The following is a 16,927-nucleotide window of genomic DNA, read 5'->3' as shown; positions in this document are numbered from 1 at the left end:
TCCCAGTGGAAAATCGACCCCGATATCGCTATTGGGTAAAGGTATTAGCGCCCACTCATCCTTAGGTTGAGTCTGTTGTGATCAGTAGGCTCGAGAGGTCGCATCGAGGACAAGAGTTCGATATAGACCAAGCTCGGGCTCGAAGGTAGAGTAAGAGGCTTGAAGACCTAAGTGCTCGAGGAACGTCGGAGCCAAGTACAACCGACTCCGAGACAATGCTGTTATGAGTTTGTTACGGAAGGACAAGATTCATGCCACATCCCCATGATCGTGGCATAAATTCTGGAATAGATTTGTACGAATTAGTACTAATCCATACTAGGCGGTTACACAGTTGTCCCAATAAGATTCTTTACTATAAATGAAAATGTACCTTATTTAGGGTTCCCCTCCTATATAAAGGGGATCTCAATCATTTGTAAACATCATCTAATCATTGGCAAAGAATATATTATCTTACCTTTTAGCTTATTGTCCATCATAATTGTCCTTTAGCTTTATTATTCTTGCTTTATTGTTCTAGCCCGCCTCGAGGTCACTGGGCTCGAGATCGAGATTGACCTATCTACTGGTTTGGTTTTACTTATTTCCTTCATTCATACTTCATATTTCTTGATTATTAATTGGTATTGAACTAAATCACGTACTTTAAAACCACAAATCAAATTTAATTGTTACTCGTATTTTCGAGGTAAACATAATTGTACAAAAATTGAATCATCAATTAAGTAATCCCTGTGCACAGTACAATTCAAAGAAATCAATATAGAAGATGCATAAGCCTTTATTCTTATTTTCTGTTTTTTCCTAAGCACAAACTGTAGAACTTTGCAGGTGAGGTAATTCCAAAGATAGTCCAGAATCAATAATTAATATTGTTATTGTTAGTATTATATATGCGCATAGAAGAGAGGCAGGGGGAGACAAATGATCGTAGTAAAGCGTACTTAAAACAATGGATTAATTTAACTTATATACTAACAGTGTAAAAAATGTGTACAATATCAGTGTATTTAATTTGTTGTATTAGGCAACTTGGGTTATTTTACAAGCTACTAATTTCATTTTTTATGGACGGTTTCATATAATTATTTTTAGGTAACATGCAATAGTATAATATTCTTTTGCTATCTTCCAAAATGCTACTAATGTCTACTTTATCAAGGGACAGTTTGTGTCTTGACATTTTTTGTGCATATGATCGTTGGCATTCAATATTTTAAGACGTTCGTTGCCACGTAAAATAAAGAATCTTTCACATAATTGTGGTCACATTACATGGAAAAGGGATAGTTGGATAGAGCTCCATGCTTCATCACTTTTTATATTAGGGTTCAGTATCCTACTTCTCTTTTCCATCTTCTTGTTTGTCTGTTTGTATATATCTGTATATGCTACAGTTTTTCACTTCCGCGTGAACTTCATCAAAATAATACTCGCCCTGATTCAATTTAAATGACATTTTCGCTTATCGATAAATAACTTAGACTAAATTTTGAAGTTAAATTGCAGCAGTTCAACTCAATATTTTAAAATAAAAATTTTGATATTAAAAAAAAGTATTGTAGGTTGTAATTTTTCTCACGTCAATATGATGAAAATATTTTTTTAAATATTGGTCAAACTTCGTACAGTTTGACTCTCGATAATCGAAATGTGTCAATTAAGGAGGTACTTATCAGAATTTGTGGTGAACAACCATATCCTCTACTTCCAAGTAGGGGTGTACATAGGTCGGGTTGGTTCGGATTTTTTAATTACCAAACCAAACCAATGGTATCGGGTTTTTAAATATATAAATCATCAAACCAACAAAGTCGGGTTTTTCGATTTCGATTTTTCTTGGGTTTTTCAGTTTTTTTTTTCGAATTTTTGGGTTTTTAAATCTATAAACCAAATCAAACAAACAAAATCGGGTGTTTCAATCTCGGATTTTTCAAGTTTTTTTCGGGTTTTCGAGTGTTTTCCGGTAAAATCTTCATAACACAAAATATGTAACTTGTGCTCCAAATATTTCTTTAGTCCTAGTAGGATACAACTATATAATTTTTTTCAAGAAAATAATACAATAATATGAAATGAATCATAGCATGGTACTAAAATATTTAATAACAAAGATAAAAAAAATTGCATAAAATAAATATTACTAATTAATAAGCCATAATAAAAATGAACATAATCTAAAAGTACTATTTAAGACATGCTAAAATAAGTACATCTAATAAGTATTATTAATTACATGACTAAGCACTAAGGAAAAAGATAAACTAAGTTATGCATTTTTATTATAAACCAATGCAAAATTAAAAATAGATATCCAACACTATTGTCATTTCTAGTGTTGAATTGAATTTAGGAATTTTTACCTCCTATAGTACAGGTTAACACCTTATTTATTTTAAATAAATACCATTTAAAAAAATTATATTCTATAGATACCTTTTAATGTTTATAGCAAAATATTTAATTTTGGTTATCTCATATCTCTAAGTCACTAAATAAGCTATTCAGTTACACTATCTTCTTTCTCTCTCTACTTTGATACATGTCATTCTCTTCCCTCAATTCTTGAAAACACGATGTTCAATCTCAAAATTTATTAGAATGGGATAAACTGATGCTGAGAATGGGTTAGAATGCAAACTGTAGTATACAGCTACTGATGTTGAAAGGTCAGTTTATTCAGCTTCTTTCTCTGTCGCACAAGCGCAAACTGAAGATTGCCGAAATATAACTTGGTTGAATCATGATTTTGCGTCTTCCCTTCTCAGTGCGACATATTTCCTCTAGCAAATCTTTGATTGAAACTCATTGTTCCTGAAGCGGATTAGAATGGGATAAACTGACCTTTCAACATCAGTAGCGGATTCGTCGGAAATTAGAGTTTGTTCTTGAACAAAGACGATGGAGTTTGGGACAGAGCAACTTGATTTTTTGTTAATATATTTCAATGTATTTTCAACGTATCACATTGTATTTTCAACATATCACGTTGTATTTTCATGTATTTTATTGTATTCATTGTCTTTTTTTTCATTGTAATCCAATGTATCTCGTTGTATTTCATGTATTTCATTGTATTCACTATCTTTTTTTTCATTGTATTTCAATGTATCCCGTTGTATTCTATGTATTTCATTGTATTCATTGTCTCGCTATATGCCATGAATGTATTCATATGTTTTTTTAATTAATATAATTTATGTATTCAGATGTATTATATAATTTCTCTGAAGATTGCTATGTTTTGGGGTATTTTTCGGTTGAGAATCTTTCTTATAACTGAAAAATACAAAATTTGTGTGTTATAATTGAGTTTGTTGAGTTATATTAGGAGTCTATTATGTTAATTGATTCACTTTCCGTTTAAAAACAGTACAATCCCCTGTTTCATGCCGTGAATACAGTCGAATACAATAATCTGTCCAGCTGTAATCCCATGTTTCACGCCATGAATACAGTCGAATACACTCGAATACAACAACTAATTAGCTAAACTTCTCTGATTCACGCCTATTTTTGCTACTGTATTCATGAATACAATAGTTTAAATACATCTAATACATCTTATAATAATAGAAAATGTATCTACAATCCGTAATATAGCAAATGGTATCTGTAGATAGCTAATTACCACTAAAAGATAGTGCTTTATGAAAATTTCTCTTGATTTTACTTCGTTAGCATTGACACTGATTTGAACTTTATTTGAGTTACTACATTTATGGGCTATAAAACTTATTGGGCCGTTCAAGAATGTTAAGTCCAAACTTGAAATAATACACTAAAAGATAAAATTGTGAAAAGTTTAAGAAATATTTATAAATTACATTACAATAAATATTTATATGTATAAAATATTTTTTTAAATTATATAAATGTAATGTCGGGTTGGTTTGATTTCGATGTGATTTTTTTAGTTAAAACCAAACCAATTATGATCAGATTTTTTTTTCCAATACCAAACCACATCGAAATTTTTCGGGTTTGACTCAGATTATTGGTTTGATGCGATTTATCGATTTTCTTTGTACAACCCTACTTCCAAGAGAACAAACCAAATAACCCTAAGAGATGCAGCTTAAGTAGGGCAAAAGAAAGCTAAAAAGTTGATTTCCTATTTATATTTGGAGTTGAATAAATTCTCTGGCTAAATTTTTCAGACGTTTTTCAAATATATTTAGTTAGAACTTTTTTTAACAGTAATAGTTTATACTCTAGTTTGAAGTTTAACTTCTATTCCGACAGTTTTAAAAAACCAATATCAGCATTGATTCCAGCAAAACAAGGATGTTCTGGTATCGTCCTCCGACCTCTTCCTCTGATGAAGAGAGTATTCTATAATTGTTTGCTATTCCTATGAAGTGACGACCCAATGTATCGTGGCTGACTTCATTGGCGAGAGATGGTGTCACAAATTTGGATAGGCGTGAATTACAGCTCTAATCAACTCATGGCCATTGAGCCTATAGTTATTTATTTATTCTAACATGATAATTTGTATTGACTGTGGGCTACTGCTCGCCTCGCTTCTTACAAAAAAAAAAAAAAAAAAAGTTGAAATTGTGTTTAAGAGAAAGTTAAAGCTGCATCCTATCTCCCTCACCAAATTGCACTTAAAAAGCAGAACACATGCTGAGCTAGCTTATCTGTAAAGCACTTCTAGTAGTCCCTTGTGCATTTCTGCGTCGATTATTTTGCCCATGAGATTGGATAAAACAGGATAATCAGCAATGCAACGGCAAACATAATTTCAAAAATCAAATTTCTGACACTTCTTGCTTTTTCAAATTGTTCACCATTTTCATATCATATATGTTGTAGAGTTTACTTGTATATTGGTAATGTTATTCCACACAAGCATACTTGTTTAAGAACGTAACCAATTTATCTAAATTTTAATTATGGAAGTTAAACAGGAGCAAAATTAACTATTATGTTAATCTGCCACAGCACATTCTGGTTGTTAGCTTCTTTGCATTCTTCTCTCATCTTTCAATCTGCAGTTCAAAAGCTAGATGGAAGGCCGATTAAAAACGCAATGAAATGAGCAGAATTTGAGTGCTGGTGGTATGAAGGAAACATTTTGCTGGAAAATATTTTCAAGATCAAGTCATTATATGGTATTTGGTTGCTGGAAAATATTAAAAGAGGACAAATGACTTAATTACGAACAGAAGTCATTTTCCTTTACAAATTATTGGATACTTCATATTACTTGCTTCATCTAACATTGAGACATTCCATCTGTAATACTCAAACTATTATCAAAAGACTGTGGTAAACAAAATTTAGACTCATCCTTTGACAAACTACCCTGTGAAAAATTGAACCAAGTTCAAACACGCCAAGCTTCCCTGCTCAGAGATTGAGGTTTCTATATATTATGTGTACATCATTATCGACCCAAAGGGTCATGAAGCAGAAGAGCAGGCACAACAAGCCTAAGCAAGCTGGTTTGTTATCGATCAAAACTTCGGAGGACTTGTTTATACTCAGTCTAACAGTTAACTAATTTAAGGTGAGGTCAGTAAATTAATGTATGGTATAATGATATGTACACCTCAAATGCCCTACTTTCCGACCAATATAAGTCATTATTCTAATCGCCTGAGACATTACTAATTAATCTGAATGCGTAATAAGAGTTGATGGATAAAACCAAAAGAATAAACCACCTCAAGTTTTGATGACACGGCCTCTGTATTGCCCTCTACGGACCACAAAGTCATCGGGAGGTTGAACTTCTTCCAACCAAGTCATATCTGAGAATGTCACTCCATCCACCTCAAGCTCACCTTAATAAGGTGTAAAAATACTTTAGCCTTTTAATACAATTGAATTTCATATCACATCTATCTGCGCAAAACTTCTCACGGTGCAATTACCTGGTAGATCTCCTATGGGAGACCTCCGGAAATAAGTGCAATGCCGTCCATCCTCAGAAGAGTAAGGTGGAGAAAGGATGTCAAAAATAGCACATGGACTTATGGCTTTGAAACAATGGATGTTGCCTCCAGATGTAGGATACAGAACAGTTGTCCCACACGGAGCTGTCATGTCACAGTCTTTAACAAGCTTTGCCGGTCTAGTACCTGTGCAACACTAGGGGTTAGCAATAGAAGATAGCAAACAGCGATGTGTGTGTATGCATGTACAACTGTATATGAATTAAAGAGGGTCGAGAAGAAGTAGCAGTAAAATCCTTACTACTCTAATAATAGCACCGGATAAAATATTAATGAAGAAAAAAAGAAAAAAGTAAGCTCATAAAAGTGACTCCTTCCAGTTGAATATAAAATAATTGCTAGTATCTCTCTAGTGATAAATCTTTCGTCACCCAGTCGTAGTCAACTATCTACGAGTTATATAGTTACATGCACAACATTCTCACATTGTGCCTTCCCGCTGAAGTATCGGATTCAAAATTCTGCATAAGATGTAACTTGAACCTTGACTTTGCAAGTCTACTCAACTTAATATAGTGATATAGTACAAGCACAACTACATGATTCTGGTTGAATTCTCAGAAGAGGAGTTTCATTAGGCAAAAATATGCATGTCATGAAACAAACACATGATTCCGAGTTACCTTAATCAAACTAAAACAGAAGAGATCTACGGATAACAGTAAAGGCCCGTCAAACCAAGCCAACATAACCAGAACAAGAGAGAACCTGCTACCTAATTAGAGAAAACTTAGGAGAAAACAAGCCGTAGTAAGGCCTCAAATTAATGGCACACCAGAAACATCTCATGAAAAAACCCTATGTTCTGCAGTGAAGTGTAATTACACATCCATCAAAGTATATCCTGGACATCTACTTAAATAGTACGCACCTTCTGTTGGAACCGAAGGACCTGGAATATCAATCCAATCATAGGCTTTCACGTGAAAGGAACCATATACCAGCTTACTTAAGACAGTCATTCCAGGGTGGTTGTGTAAAGGTATGATAGAGGAAGGTGGCATGCAAAATATCCCCATCTGTGAAAACATCAAAGAGGATAATAACAAATTCAACAATGCACCTCTCATATCTCCACTATCGGATATTATTCATCCATATTCTCCAAATATCAGCACTCCTGTGCCCCCCACCCCATATACACAAAAAAATAAAGTATAGAACCATTATGCAACACTTACAGAGAAGCTGTCACATTCATGTATGTGCAGGTATTTGATTGGTGGGGGGGACCGTATTCCTCCATTGCGGTCATGCAGAGTACCATTCCAACTCCGCACAAGTTGTGCTTCCTGCTCAAGACCCACATCAGAAGGCTTGATTTTATCTGAAGCAAAATGAATAGCCGAATGTAAGTAATGCAAGTCATTTTTGGAAGAATAGGACAAAATGAGCCTGAAATTCACGGGAAGGCCAATAATCACAATATTGACATTTCAACTCATGGCCAAATAAAGTTATTGTAAGTGAGATTTTGGAGACTAAGGAAGAGATCCGGAATCATATTAGTGGGAAGAAATCGCCCAGTGCTTTTTTGCCTATGCTGGGATTTGAACTGATTGGGTGGCAATGGTTAGACACTCGTCCCTCAAGCTTGTTTAGATTCTAGCGATATTATTCAGATACTCCATTAGTCGCAATCCACCAATGGTGAATGAGAAGGATCGAATGTGGTTTCTTCACATAAATCTATTAAAACATATTGAAAGCTGCTTAAAGTTCAGCATCAAATATACATATGATTGATAGTCTCAGTTACCTATCTCAAAAAAAAAAAAATACATATAATTGGCAGTCATTCCCTTGGTCCATACTTTGAAGAAATAAAAGAGAAAAAATATGTATTGAAGAGTTTGATCTTCATCAAAATATATACTGAAGAGTTGGTGATCATGGAATACAAATACAGCTATTTATAGATGTGAGCAGTGTTTGGAAAAGCGATCGCTTCGTCGCTTTAAGCGCAAAGCGACAGGGCATCGCTTTTTACTGCCTGAGGCGATGCGATCGTGTGAAGCGCACGCTTCAGTAAAAAAAGCGACAAGGCGACGAAGCGATCGCTTCTGTTAAAAAAACGCAGCTGGGCCCTTTTTAGAAAAAAAAAAAGATTGGGTATGTTTGTAAATTATACAAAACAGACCCCTAACCTCGCTTCTGTAATTGCTTGACAAAACAGAGACCCCTTCTCTCTTCTTCATCGACAAAACTAGGGTTTCCAGGTAAGTTTCTTCTTCTCCTTTCTTCTTCTCATTTTTTTCTTTCTTTCTTCTTGTTCCAGTCCAGATTCTGCTCTTTTTTTCTTTCTTTTTCCTTCTTTCTTCCTTCTTCTTCTTCTTTCTCTTTTTCACTTTTTCTCCTCCAGCGTCTGCACAGCTAGGGCAGGCGTTGGTTTTCTTTTTTCCCTCCCTTTTATTCTTCTTAATTTTAATATGTATTTTAGTTTATAAAATTACTTATTATATATATATGTGTTATATCTTTCAGTTTATTTGATTTTTTAATGTGTATTTCAGTTTAGAAAATTAATTATTATATATATATATATATATATGTATATATATATGTTATATTTTAGTTTATTTGATTTTTTTAATGTGTATTTCAGTTTATAAATTCATTATTATATGTATTTTCACAATTGCACTTCACTTCAATGAAGCGTGCTCTTCGCTTTGCGCTTCGCTTTTGAAGCGAGGCGAGCCCTTGTCGCTTTTTTGCGCTTCGCGCTCTCAAAAACACTGGATGTGAGATACAATCCAATCCTCCAATTAACCATTGACGGACTAACTTCATACAAACATTCAACACTACTCTGACAGCTTTTAGCACCAAGACTTAACATCTTAAAGACAAATAACACAGGTTTTTAACCTACCTATATACCAATTTTGCCACCTTTGATACTCTAATAGTGAAGCGCACCAATCCCCTTCCTTTCCACTTTCAAGTCTCTCTGGTCTTAAATACATGCAATATTCCTGCACCTCATTAGTTTCATCACATAAGCTCTATCTCACCACCTACCAATCTACTCTCAACAATGTGGCAAACTGAGTAATGCTTGCATAATTGTGATGTATTAAAGATGCTACTGCATTCATATTGCTGAAACAAAATATTTGAAAATCCCCTGTAATCAAGAAGCCTACTAGTCCAACTAGAGCTACATTTATTAACTAGCTGAACAACAACAACAACAACGACCCAGTATAATCCCACAAGTGGGATCTGGGGAGGGTAATATGTACGCAGACCTTACCCCTACCCCGAAGGGTAGAGAGGCTGTTTCCAGGAGACCCTCGGCTCAAAAAAAAGCAACAGGAGCCGATATATTAGTACCATAAAAAATGCATAATACAATAACAGCAATATAAGAGATATGAAATACAGAATACGAAATACGAAATAAATGGCTGGTACAGTAAAACTAGCAGGTAAAGCCCTGCATCAATAGACGACCAATTATATTCTTAGTCTAACTCCTAACTAGCTAGTCTCACTCTATTGTGCTGTAGAAATATTCACAACTTTCCCTTAACCTACAACCTTAATGCTCGACCTCCATAATTCCCTGTCAAGGGCCATCGACCTCCATAATTCCCTGTCAAGGGCCATGTCCTCAGTAATCCTAAGTCGCGCCATGTCCTGTCTGATCACCTCTCCCCAATACTTCTTAGGTCGCCCTCTACCTCTCCGCGTGCCCACTACAGCCAGTCGCTCACACCTCCTCACCGGTGCATCAGTGCTCCTCCTCTGAATGTGCCCGAACCATCTGAGTCTTACTTCCCGCATCTTGTCCTCCATGGGGGCCACGCCCACCTTCTCTCGAATATCTTCATTCCTAATCTTATCCATCCTTGTATGCCCGCACATCCACCTCAACATCCTCATCTCTGCTACTTTCATCTTCTGGATGTGTGAGTTCTTTACCGGCCAACATTCAGTTCCATATAACATGGCAGGCCTAACCACTGCTCTATAAAACTTACCTTTTAGTAACGGTGGCACTTTCTTGTCACACAAGACTCCCGACGCTAACCTCCACTTCATCCACCCCACCCCTATACGGTGTGTGTAAATCAGAGTAATCAAAGATGAAAAGTGTACAAAAAGCGCCAAGAACTAGGGGAGCTTTATTTGCAAAGTGCAATTGAAGTGTGAGCTAACAAATAAAGGGGGTAATGAAGAAAAAATTGTATATTTTCATTATGTATTTATGCAGGTATAATGCAAGAACATATAATTATAAGCACAAAAAGTAATTATTTTGAAGAAAAAAGGAATTGAAAAAACCATAATTAAATGAAACATATGAAGTAAAAAGCATGAGTAATTAAGTTCAAAAGTTATTTTAAAACTCCTAAGTTAGATGTAATGATACAATTTTTCACCAGCTTTCTTACATTAAGTGTCGATTTTTTCCCCAATAAATAAAACACTCATTTATCAATTTTGTTAACAATTAATTTCAATTTGCAACTGTATTTATTGTTTGTACTGCATTGTTAAAGACAAAAACTATCAGCAATAAAGTGCATGCACTAAGGTACCACTAAGGGAAGTGAAGTGCTCAACCAGATCTTCACCCAGCTTCAGGGCTTACGCACACTCAAACAAGCCTTAAAGAACATTGTTATAATTAGAATCTAGGAGACGAATTTAAAGTAATCGTGAATGAAAATTGTTGCGAAACAATTTATGATTTTTACGAATAGATGTCTTATTATTCTTGAGCAAGGATTGATGGGGAGACACTAGTCATATCTGTGAAACCTTGCACTCTCCCTAATCGATGCTTCATGGGTGACGCCAGAGGCTATCACAAACGGAGGCTACAGATGATCTGCAAGAAGGACAAGGAAATTTGGAGGATCACATCACTACTCATATTCTTTGCATATTTGGATATAGAGGAATTCCAAGCCTTTTTGTCGACAATAGGAGTGCATTACAGGTAGAATCCTCCTACCTAAGAAATGGAAGGGGCAGGGATATTCTAGAACTGTAGAGTTGTGTGCTGCAACCTACACAATAAGATGCCAATGAGTTCAAAAAAAAAAAAAAATCTTCGTTTGTCATTTTTCTCATTCTACATTTATTGAAACTTTGTGTCTTCAATTTCAGTAGTAGAAGAAAAGGACTTGGCTCCTAAGCTATTTGTAGAGCCCAATTCCCACTTTCTTTTTCTTCTTTTTTTCCTTCTTTTTTTATCAGTAAGCCCAATCTCCTATTCTAGATAACCAAACCTTATGAAGAGCCACAAACAGCACCATTATCATGACCTCAATTCAGCAAGAATTTTAACTAGTTCACCCAATGTTGATCAGCACCCACAATCAGCCCTATGTTTCCTTCTGTCTGTGTTTCTTTTCTCTAAATCATCCACCAGCCTAGTCCATACCGAAAACTCTTCCTATGCATCCAGGAAGATTACAATCTCTAAGAGAACTTCCCTTCAAAAGCAATATGTACTGTTCAAAAATCAGATTTTCATGCTATGATCACCAAGATTCTCCTTCATCACAGGTTTAGACGGAGGTAAAAATTGATATATCATGTCTGTCCTAAGTGGTAAACATAACAGCCTGAAATCTAAAAACTCGATTGACAACGAAAAATGAGTAACACTATCACACAAAAAAAGATGAAATAAACAAAGATTCTAAAAAGGGGCAGGTAAGGTGGATTTTTGTCTAATGTATCGAACAAGCACATTAAAGTTATTAACCTCACAACATGCACAGCCAACACAAAGCCCTAGCATAATTGCGTTTTCAGATCTCCTAAACAAATAGTCAAATTTCAAAAGATGATATCAGCTTTTGAACATGAGATATAGATTTGCTTATTAATATTCTTGAGTGGTATAAATTCTCATGCCTACTTTTACAACCTAATATTACTAATGCCTTAATATCATAAACGAGTTCGAGCCGTGGAAGCGTCCACCAATGCTTGCATTAGCGTAGGATGTCTACATCAACATGTCTAGGAGTATGATTTATCTTGTTAATGAAGTTCCTAACTTAGAGGAGCTAGCAGATGTTCTATGTTGTGCTATTGGCTCTTTCCCAACCACATATCTAGGATTACCATTGGGAGCAAAGTATAAGTCTACTGCAGTGTGGAATGGAGTGATAGAAAAGGTGGAGAAGAGACTGGCAACATGGAAACTACAATATCTCTCTATCGGTGGCAGGCTAACCTTGATTAGCAGTATTATGGATAGCATTCCAACCTATTACATGTCACTTTACCCTATGCCTAGTAAGGTGCTCAAGCAGCTGGACAAGCTCAGGAGGACCTTTCTTTGGAAAGGGAATAGTGAGGGGCATAAGTTCCACCTTGTCAAGTGGTCCAACGTAACCCAACTCAAAGAATTTGGTAGACCTGGTATCAAAGATTTGGCAAAACACAACAAGAGCATGCTAATGAAATGGCTAGGAAAATTTGGGGAGGAGGATACCAGCCTGTGGAAGAAGGTGGTGATAGCCAAACATGGACAACAAAGCCATTGGTGTACTAAACTAAGCAGAGCCCCTCATGGAGTGGGGTTATGGAAACACATTAGTAACCTTTGGGATGATTTTTCACAGAATGTCTCTTTCAAGGTTGGGAATAGTTCACATGTTAGATTTTGGAAGGATATTTGGTTTGGAAATTGCCCACTGAAGGAAAGCTTCCCTCTACTATTTCAGATAGCCAATAATCCCATAGCCAATAATCCCAATTCTACAGTTAGGGAATATAGATCAGAAAACGCATGGGCCCCTTTCTTTAGAAAAAACATGCATGACTGGGAGTTGGACAACTTTTTTGTGTTGTTGGAAAAACTGGGAAACGTCACCGTGAATGATCAGATTCCAGACAAGCTCATATGGGGAAGAGATAGTGCAGATTCCTATACAGTCAAGGCGGGCTATAGGCATATGTGTGAACAGAATGGAATCATAGACTCTTGGCCGTGGAAGCTCATTTGGAGGACAAAGCTTCCCACAAAGGTTATTTGTTTCACTTGGACAGCCCTTTGAGAAGCCTATTTAACTCAAGATAATCTTTGTAAAAGGAGCTTTCAGTTGGTGAATAGATGCTACCTATACCAGCAAAACTCTGAGTCAGTCAACCACCTCTTTTTGCATTGTCCAATGGCAGCAAATATGTGGAATATGTTTCTAGCAATCTTGGGGCTTAGTTGGACACAACCTCAGGGCATTAAGGAGGCAGTAGAAGGATAGAGCAGATGGAAAGTGGACAGAGCCATCAAGAAAGTCTGGAAGATGATCCCAGCATGCATTTTTTGGTGTCTTTGGCAAGAAAGGAATCGCAGATGTTTTGATGGCATTTCAACTCCACTACATGCTCTTAAAGCTAAATGTCTTGTGTATATGTTTAGTTGGAGTATTCTAGGCCCTGTAAATAATGTTATTCCCCTTCTAGACTTCATTGGCTCACTTACTCTAAGTTAGCCCCCTTCTACTTTTGATTCTTTTTGTTAGCTCCTGGGTAGGTTTTTGTTATATTGTAATGGAGCTAACATTGATCCTTCTTGTAACTTTTGCATCTTCTTGATGCTTGCAATGAAGCAACTTATCTCATAAAAAAAAAAGGATGTCTACGTCACACTTCTTGCATAGGCCCTTCTCCAGACCATGCGTGAACGCGGGATGCCTTGTCCACCGAGCTGGCCTTTTTTTGTTGTTGCATCTATCAAAACTAAGTTACATTCAAGAGCAGCTATAGCGTCCAATCTCGAAATGGCCAAAAAGAAAGTCACTCAAATAGGTTTAGGAGATTCTCATTGAACATAAAACGATAGATTAAATTTTACCAGATGATTTTCCAGTAAACTATTTTTATCACATCTAGAAGTAACTTGACAAAACAAATTAGAAGACAAATAAAATAACCATTTAAACCGCAAGGTGATTGGAACTCTATAAATACATATGACGATGTTTAAGTAAATATTACATAGATTAATAAACATAAACACATACCCAGTAGGGAACGGACTTTCTCGAGAGCATCTTCTGAAACAGGTCCATTAGGCGAAAGTGATGCTTTACAAGCGTTATAAAGCTTTTGTACAGCTGGCATGTTCCGCAAATCGAGAATCGTTATACCCACCGCCTATACAACGAAACTTATCTTACTGTGGCTAAAAGCTTCGAACTAACCCAAAAAATTTCCAGCCTGAAGGGTCCTCTATTTCCCGAAGACCCCTCAAGAACAGCCTTTCAAGCAGAAGACCCTTCAATAACACAAGTGGGCACAAACAGGACTGTACGATGCAAACCAAACCGATGATTATATATCCATGTGTAGCTTAACTGATACACTTCTATACTCTATTATCAATGCCACCTAGCAAACAGAAGAAATTACCATTAAACTCGATAATTCTGATCCACAAAAAATTCAGCAAGAGTAAAAAGAATTTGGAAAAAAGAACTATTCAATATCATATTTTCATTTGCAAAGCCCTAATTCAGAACAGTTACAACATGCAAAAAAAATCCCTTATAAGCTAAAAAGCAAGTCTAATTAAAACCTAGGTGCGCTAGCTACTGTACTCTTCACCAGCAACAAAATCTGGATATGAAATTTATCGGAAATTGAAGACACAAATTTATAAATTAAATTAAAATAGAAGAAACAAAGAGAATTGACGTAAGTATATTGCGAGCGAAAAACTCGATGTGTGTTCAGTAGATGAGTAATTCAACTGGAAAAAAGTTATATAAAATTATGTGCAACAATCGAAATGAAAATAGTATTAAAGAAAAAGTTAGAATGAAACTGAAAAATTCAATAAATTGGACATGAAGACACATAAATAGAAGCATATAAACGTATATAAATCAGTAATTACCAGGTTTAAAAACAGAAAATAAGAAAGAATTATTGATAAGGATTGTGAGTGAAGAGGAGCAAGAGAGTGTACAGGATCATACCGTGGGCAAGAGCACAGAGAGTCGAGAATGAAGGAGGAGGAGGAGGATTGAGTTTGCGTAAAAATTGTTTTCTGGGCGTTTTGGCGGATTCGGGGCTCCGATATGGGTCGGTGTTCTGGTTATGGACTTATGGTGCTGACCCTGTTTGACCACTTAGAATTATTAACCACGGTTTCCGGTGGAATAACAGAAAGGCCATTGTAATTCTCCATTTTCATCTATTTACTCAAGTAAAAATAGAAAAAAAGGTTCATGACGAGAAAAAAAGAAGAAGATAAAATAGATTTCATAACAAAAAAGAGAGGATAAAAGGTAATTGATTCATGTACCTAATTGATTCATGCATCATTTGCTAGTCTTACAATTTATTGATCATTAATGATCTAACACGTCAAATATGGAATCGAAGGGAAACTAATTAAGTGATTACCTAACTGATTCATGCACCTTTTGAGAGCATATAGTTCAGGAGATTGAGAATTATGGTAGAAGGTTAGTAGGTAGTCGAATATTCTTCTTATCCATATAAGTAGGGTTGTTCATGGTTCAGTTTGGGTCGATTTTTCCCTAAAAAGAAACCAAACCAAATAAGTCGGTTTTTCAAATATTGGACAAATCAAACCAATTAAGTCGATTTTTTATCGATTTGGTTTTTATCGATTTTTGTTGATTTTTCGATTTTTCGGTTATTTATCGGGTTATTTTCTTAAATATGAGACATATAATATCAAACGCATATTTCAGGGACTACATTTTCAACGTAACACTATCAAATCAATTGCTCTTTAAGAAATCTATCATTTATATATTGATGATAATTGAATCAAATAGTGATGAATAATTTAAGTACTTAATTAAAAATCGATTATTTTTAACATCAAATAAATTCTTGTACTTAACAAAAGAAAACTACCAATCAAACTAGAATGTAAAGGCAAAGAATTAGATTATTATAATAGCAAATAACTAGACTAAAAATACAAATGACTAATATGTACCATAAAATTTTAGAAATTTTATATAAAAATATACATATATATATATAGGTGTAATAATAAATTTAAGTAGCTATTTTTATAGTTGGTTTGGTTCGGTTTTTCTGGTTATTTTTTGATTAAAACCAAAACCAAACCAAAATTCAAAACTAGACCAAACCAAACCTAAAAAGTATCGATTTTTTTGGTTGGTTTTCGGTTTGGTTCGTTTTTTCGGATTTTTATGAACATCCCTACATAACAGTAGTATTAGGGTTAGTTTTGTACTTTCTTATTTTTTCAATTTTTATTATTATTTTTTGATTTACAGTTTACTACAAATATCTACGGAAAAGAGGAATAGGAGCCAAGTGTAATTATATCTTACACTCTGGTACTGGGTCACGAGACTGATTTACAAGTAATGAACTGTCCTAGAGAAATCGAAATTTGGCTGGTGCCAGGTTGGTAAATTTTACTATGTATGTTAATTTAGCCGAGACTGGACATTTAATACGGAATACTTATTCCCTTATTGAGCATATGGACTATACATTTTGGCAATGACGTGAAAAACAGAATACATACTTCTGCAAAAAAAAATCCCAAGTTTACATTCACGAATAAGTTCAATGAAATGCTTCCTTAGCGCGCAGAAGCTTTTAAGCAATTCAAATCATTTTAAACTTAATACAAATAAATTTACACAGATCAATTGCACTTTTCTTCACTTGTCTATGAACAAAACGAGTACTAGCCGTGTTTGCTATTTTCTCCATGTTTGCCGAATGGTCTAAACATAAAGTGACCATCTTTATAAGTCTGTTTGAATACTGCTTTTGTTTTTTGGATGAGGAAACAAGTGTCTTTTAGAAGAGCAATGTGTGTGTGTTCCTCAATTTCATCTTCAGGAATTGATGTTATTTCATCTTCTTCTCCACTTATAGCATCATTTTTCAGTGAAAAGAAAATATCAGTAAAAAATTTGTAGGATAAAAAAAGAGAGCTGATGAAGTATGACTTTGACTAA

The 16,927-nt window shown here is 35.1% G+C and overlaps 1 protein-coding gene across 5 annotated transcripts; it reads right to left on the bottom strand.

Annotated features, from left to right (window-relative positions):
• Positions 1-4,793: 4,793 nt before the first annotated feature.
• LOC104237145 (plant cysteine oxidase 4) lies at positions 4,794-15,088 on the bottom strand. Of its 5 annotated transcripts, none has more exons than XM_070150861.1 (7): positions 14,924-15,088; positions 13,967-14,333; positions 7,151-7,296; positions 6,841-6,988; positions 5,889-6,095; positions 5,679-5,798; positions 4,794-5,089 (listed from the first exon to the last, which is right to left on the bottom strand). In XM_070150861.1, exons 2-6 carry the CDS (start codon positions 14,064-14,066, stop codon positions 5,680-5,682), a joined length of 720 nt encoding a protein of 239 aa, XP_070006962.1. In that variant the 5' UTR covers positions 14,067-14,333; positions 14,924-15,088; the 3' UTR covers positions 4,794-5,089; position 5,679. The 5 variants fall into 5 exon arrangements, with proteins under 5 accessions (XP_070006962.1, XP_070006960.1, XP_070006961.1 ...); XM_070150859.1 differs by having other exon boundaries at positions 4,797-5,014; XM_070150860.1 differs by having other exon boundaries at positions 4,798-5,000.
• Positions 15,089-16,927: the final 1,839 nt, after the last annotated feature.

Source organism: Nicotiana sylvestris, chromosome 7 (genome assembly GCF_000393655.2).
Source record: "Nicotiana sylvestris chromosome 7, ASM39365v2, whole genome shotgun sequence".
Lineage (NCBI taxonomy): Eukaryota > Viridiplantae > Streptophyta > Magnoliopsida > Solanales > Solanaceae > Nicotiana > Nicotiana sylvestris.
Note: the sequence above shows the minus strand (reverse complement) of the source record. Positions and strands in the feature narration are given on the sequence as shown.

What these genes read in the sequence shown, in the direction of transcription:
- LOC104237145 (XM_070150861.1), bottom strand. Translation starts at nt 14,066, where the DNA reads ATGCCAGCTGTACAAAAGCTTTATAACGCTTGTAAAGCATCACTTTCG. An exon ending in TCCTTCGGTTCCAACAGAAG is followed by an intron (nt 6,096 to 6,840) that starts GTGCGTACTATT and finishes AGTGTTGCACAG; the next exon opens with GTACTAGACCGGCAAAGCTT. An exon ending in TCCCATAGGAGATCTACCAG is followed by an intron (nt 5,799 to 5,888) that starts GTAATTGCACCG and finishes CACCTTATTAAG; the next exon opens with GTGAGCTTGAGGTGGATGGA.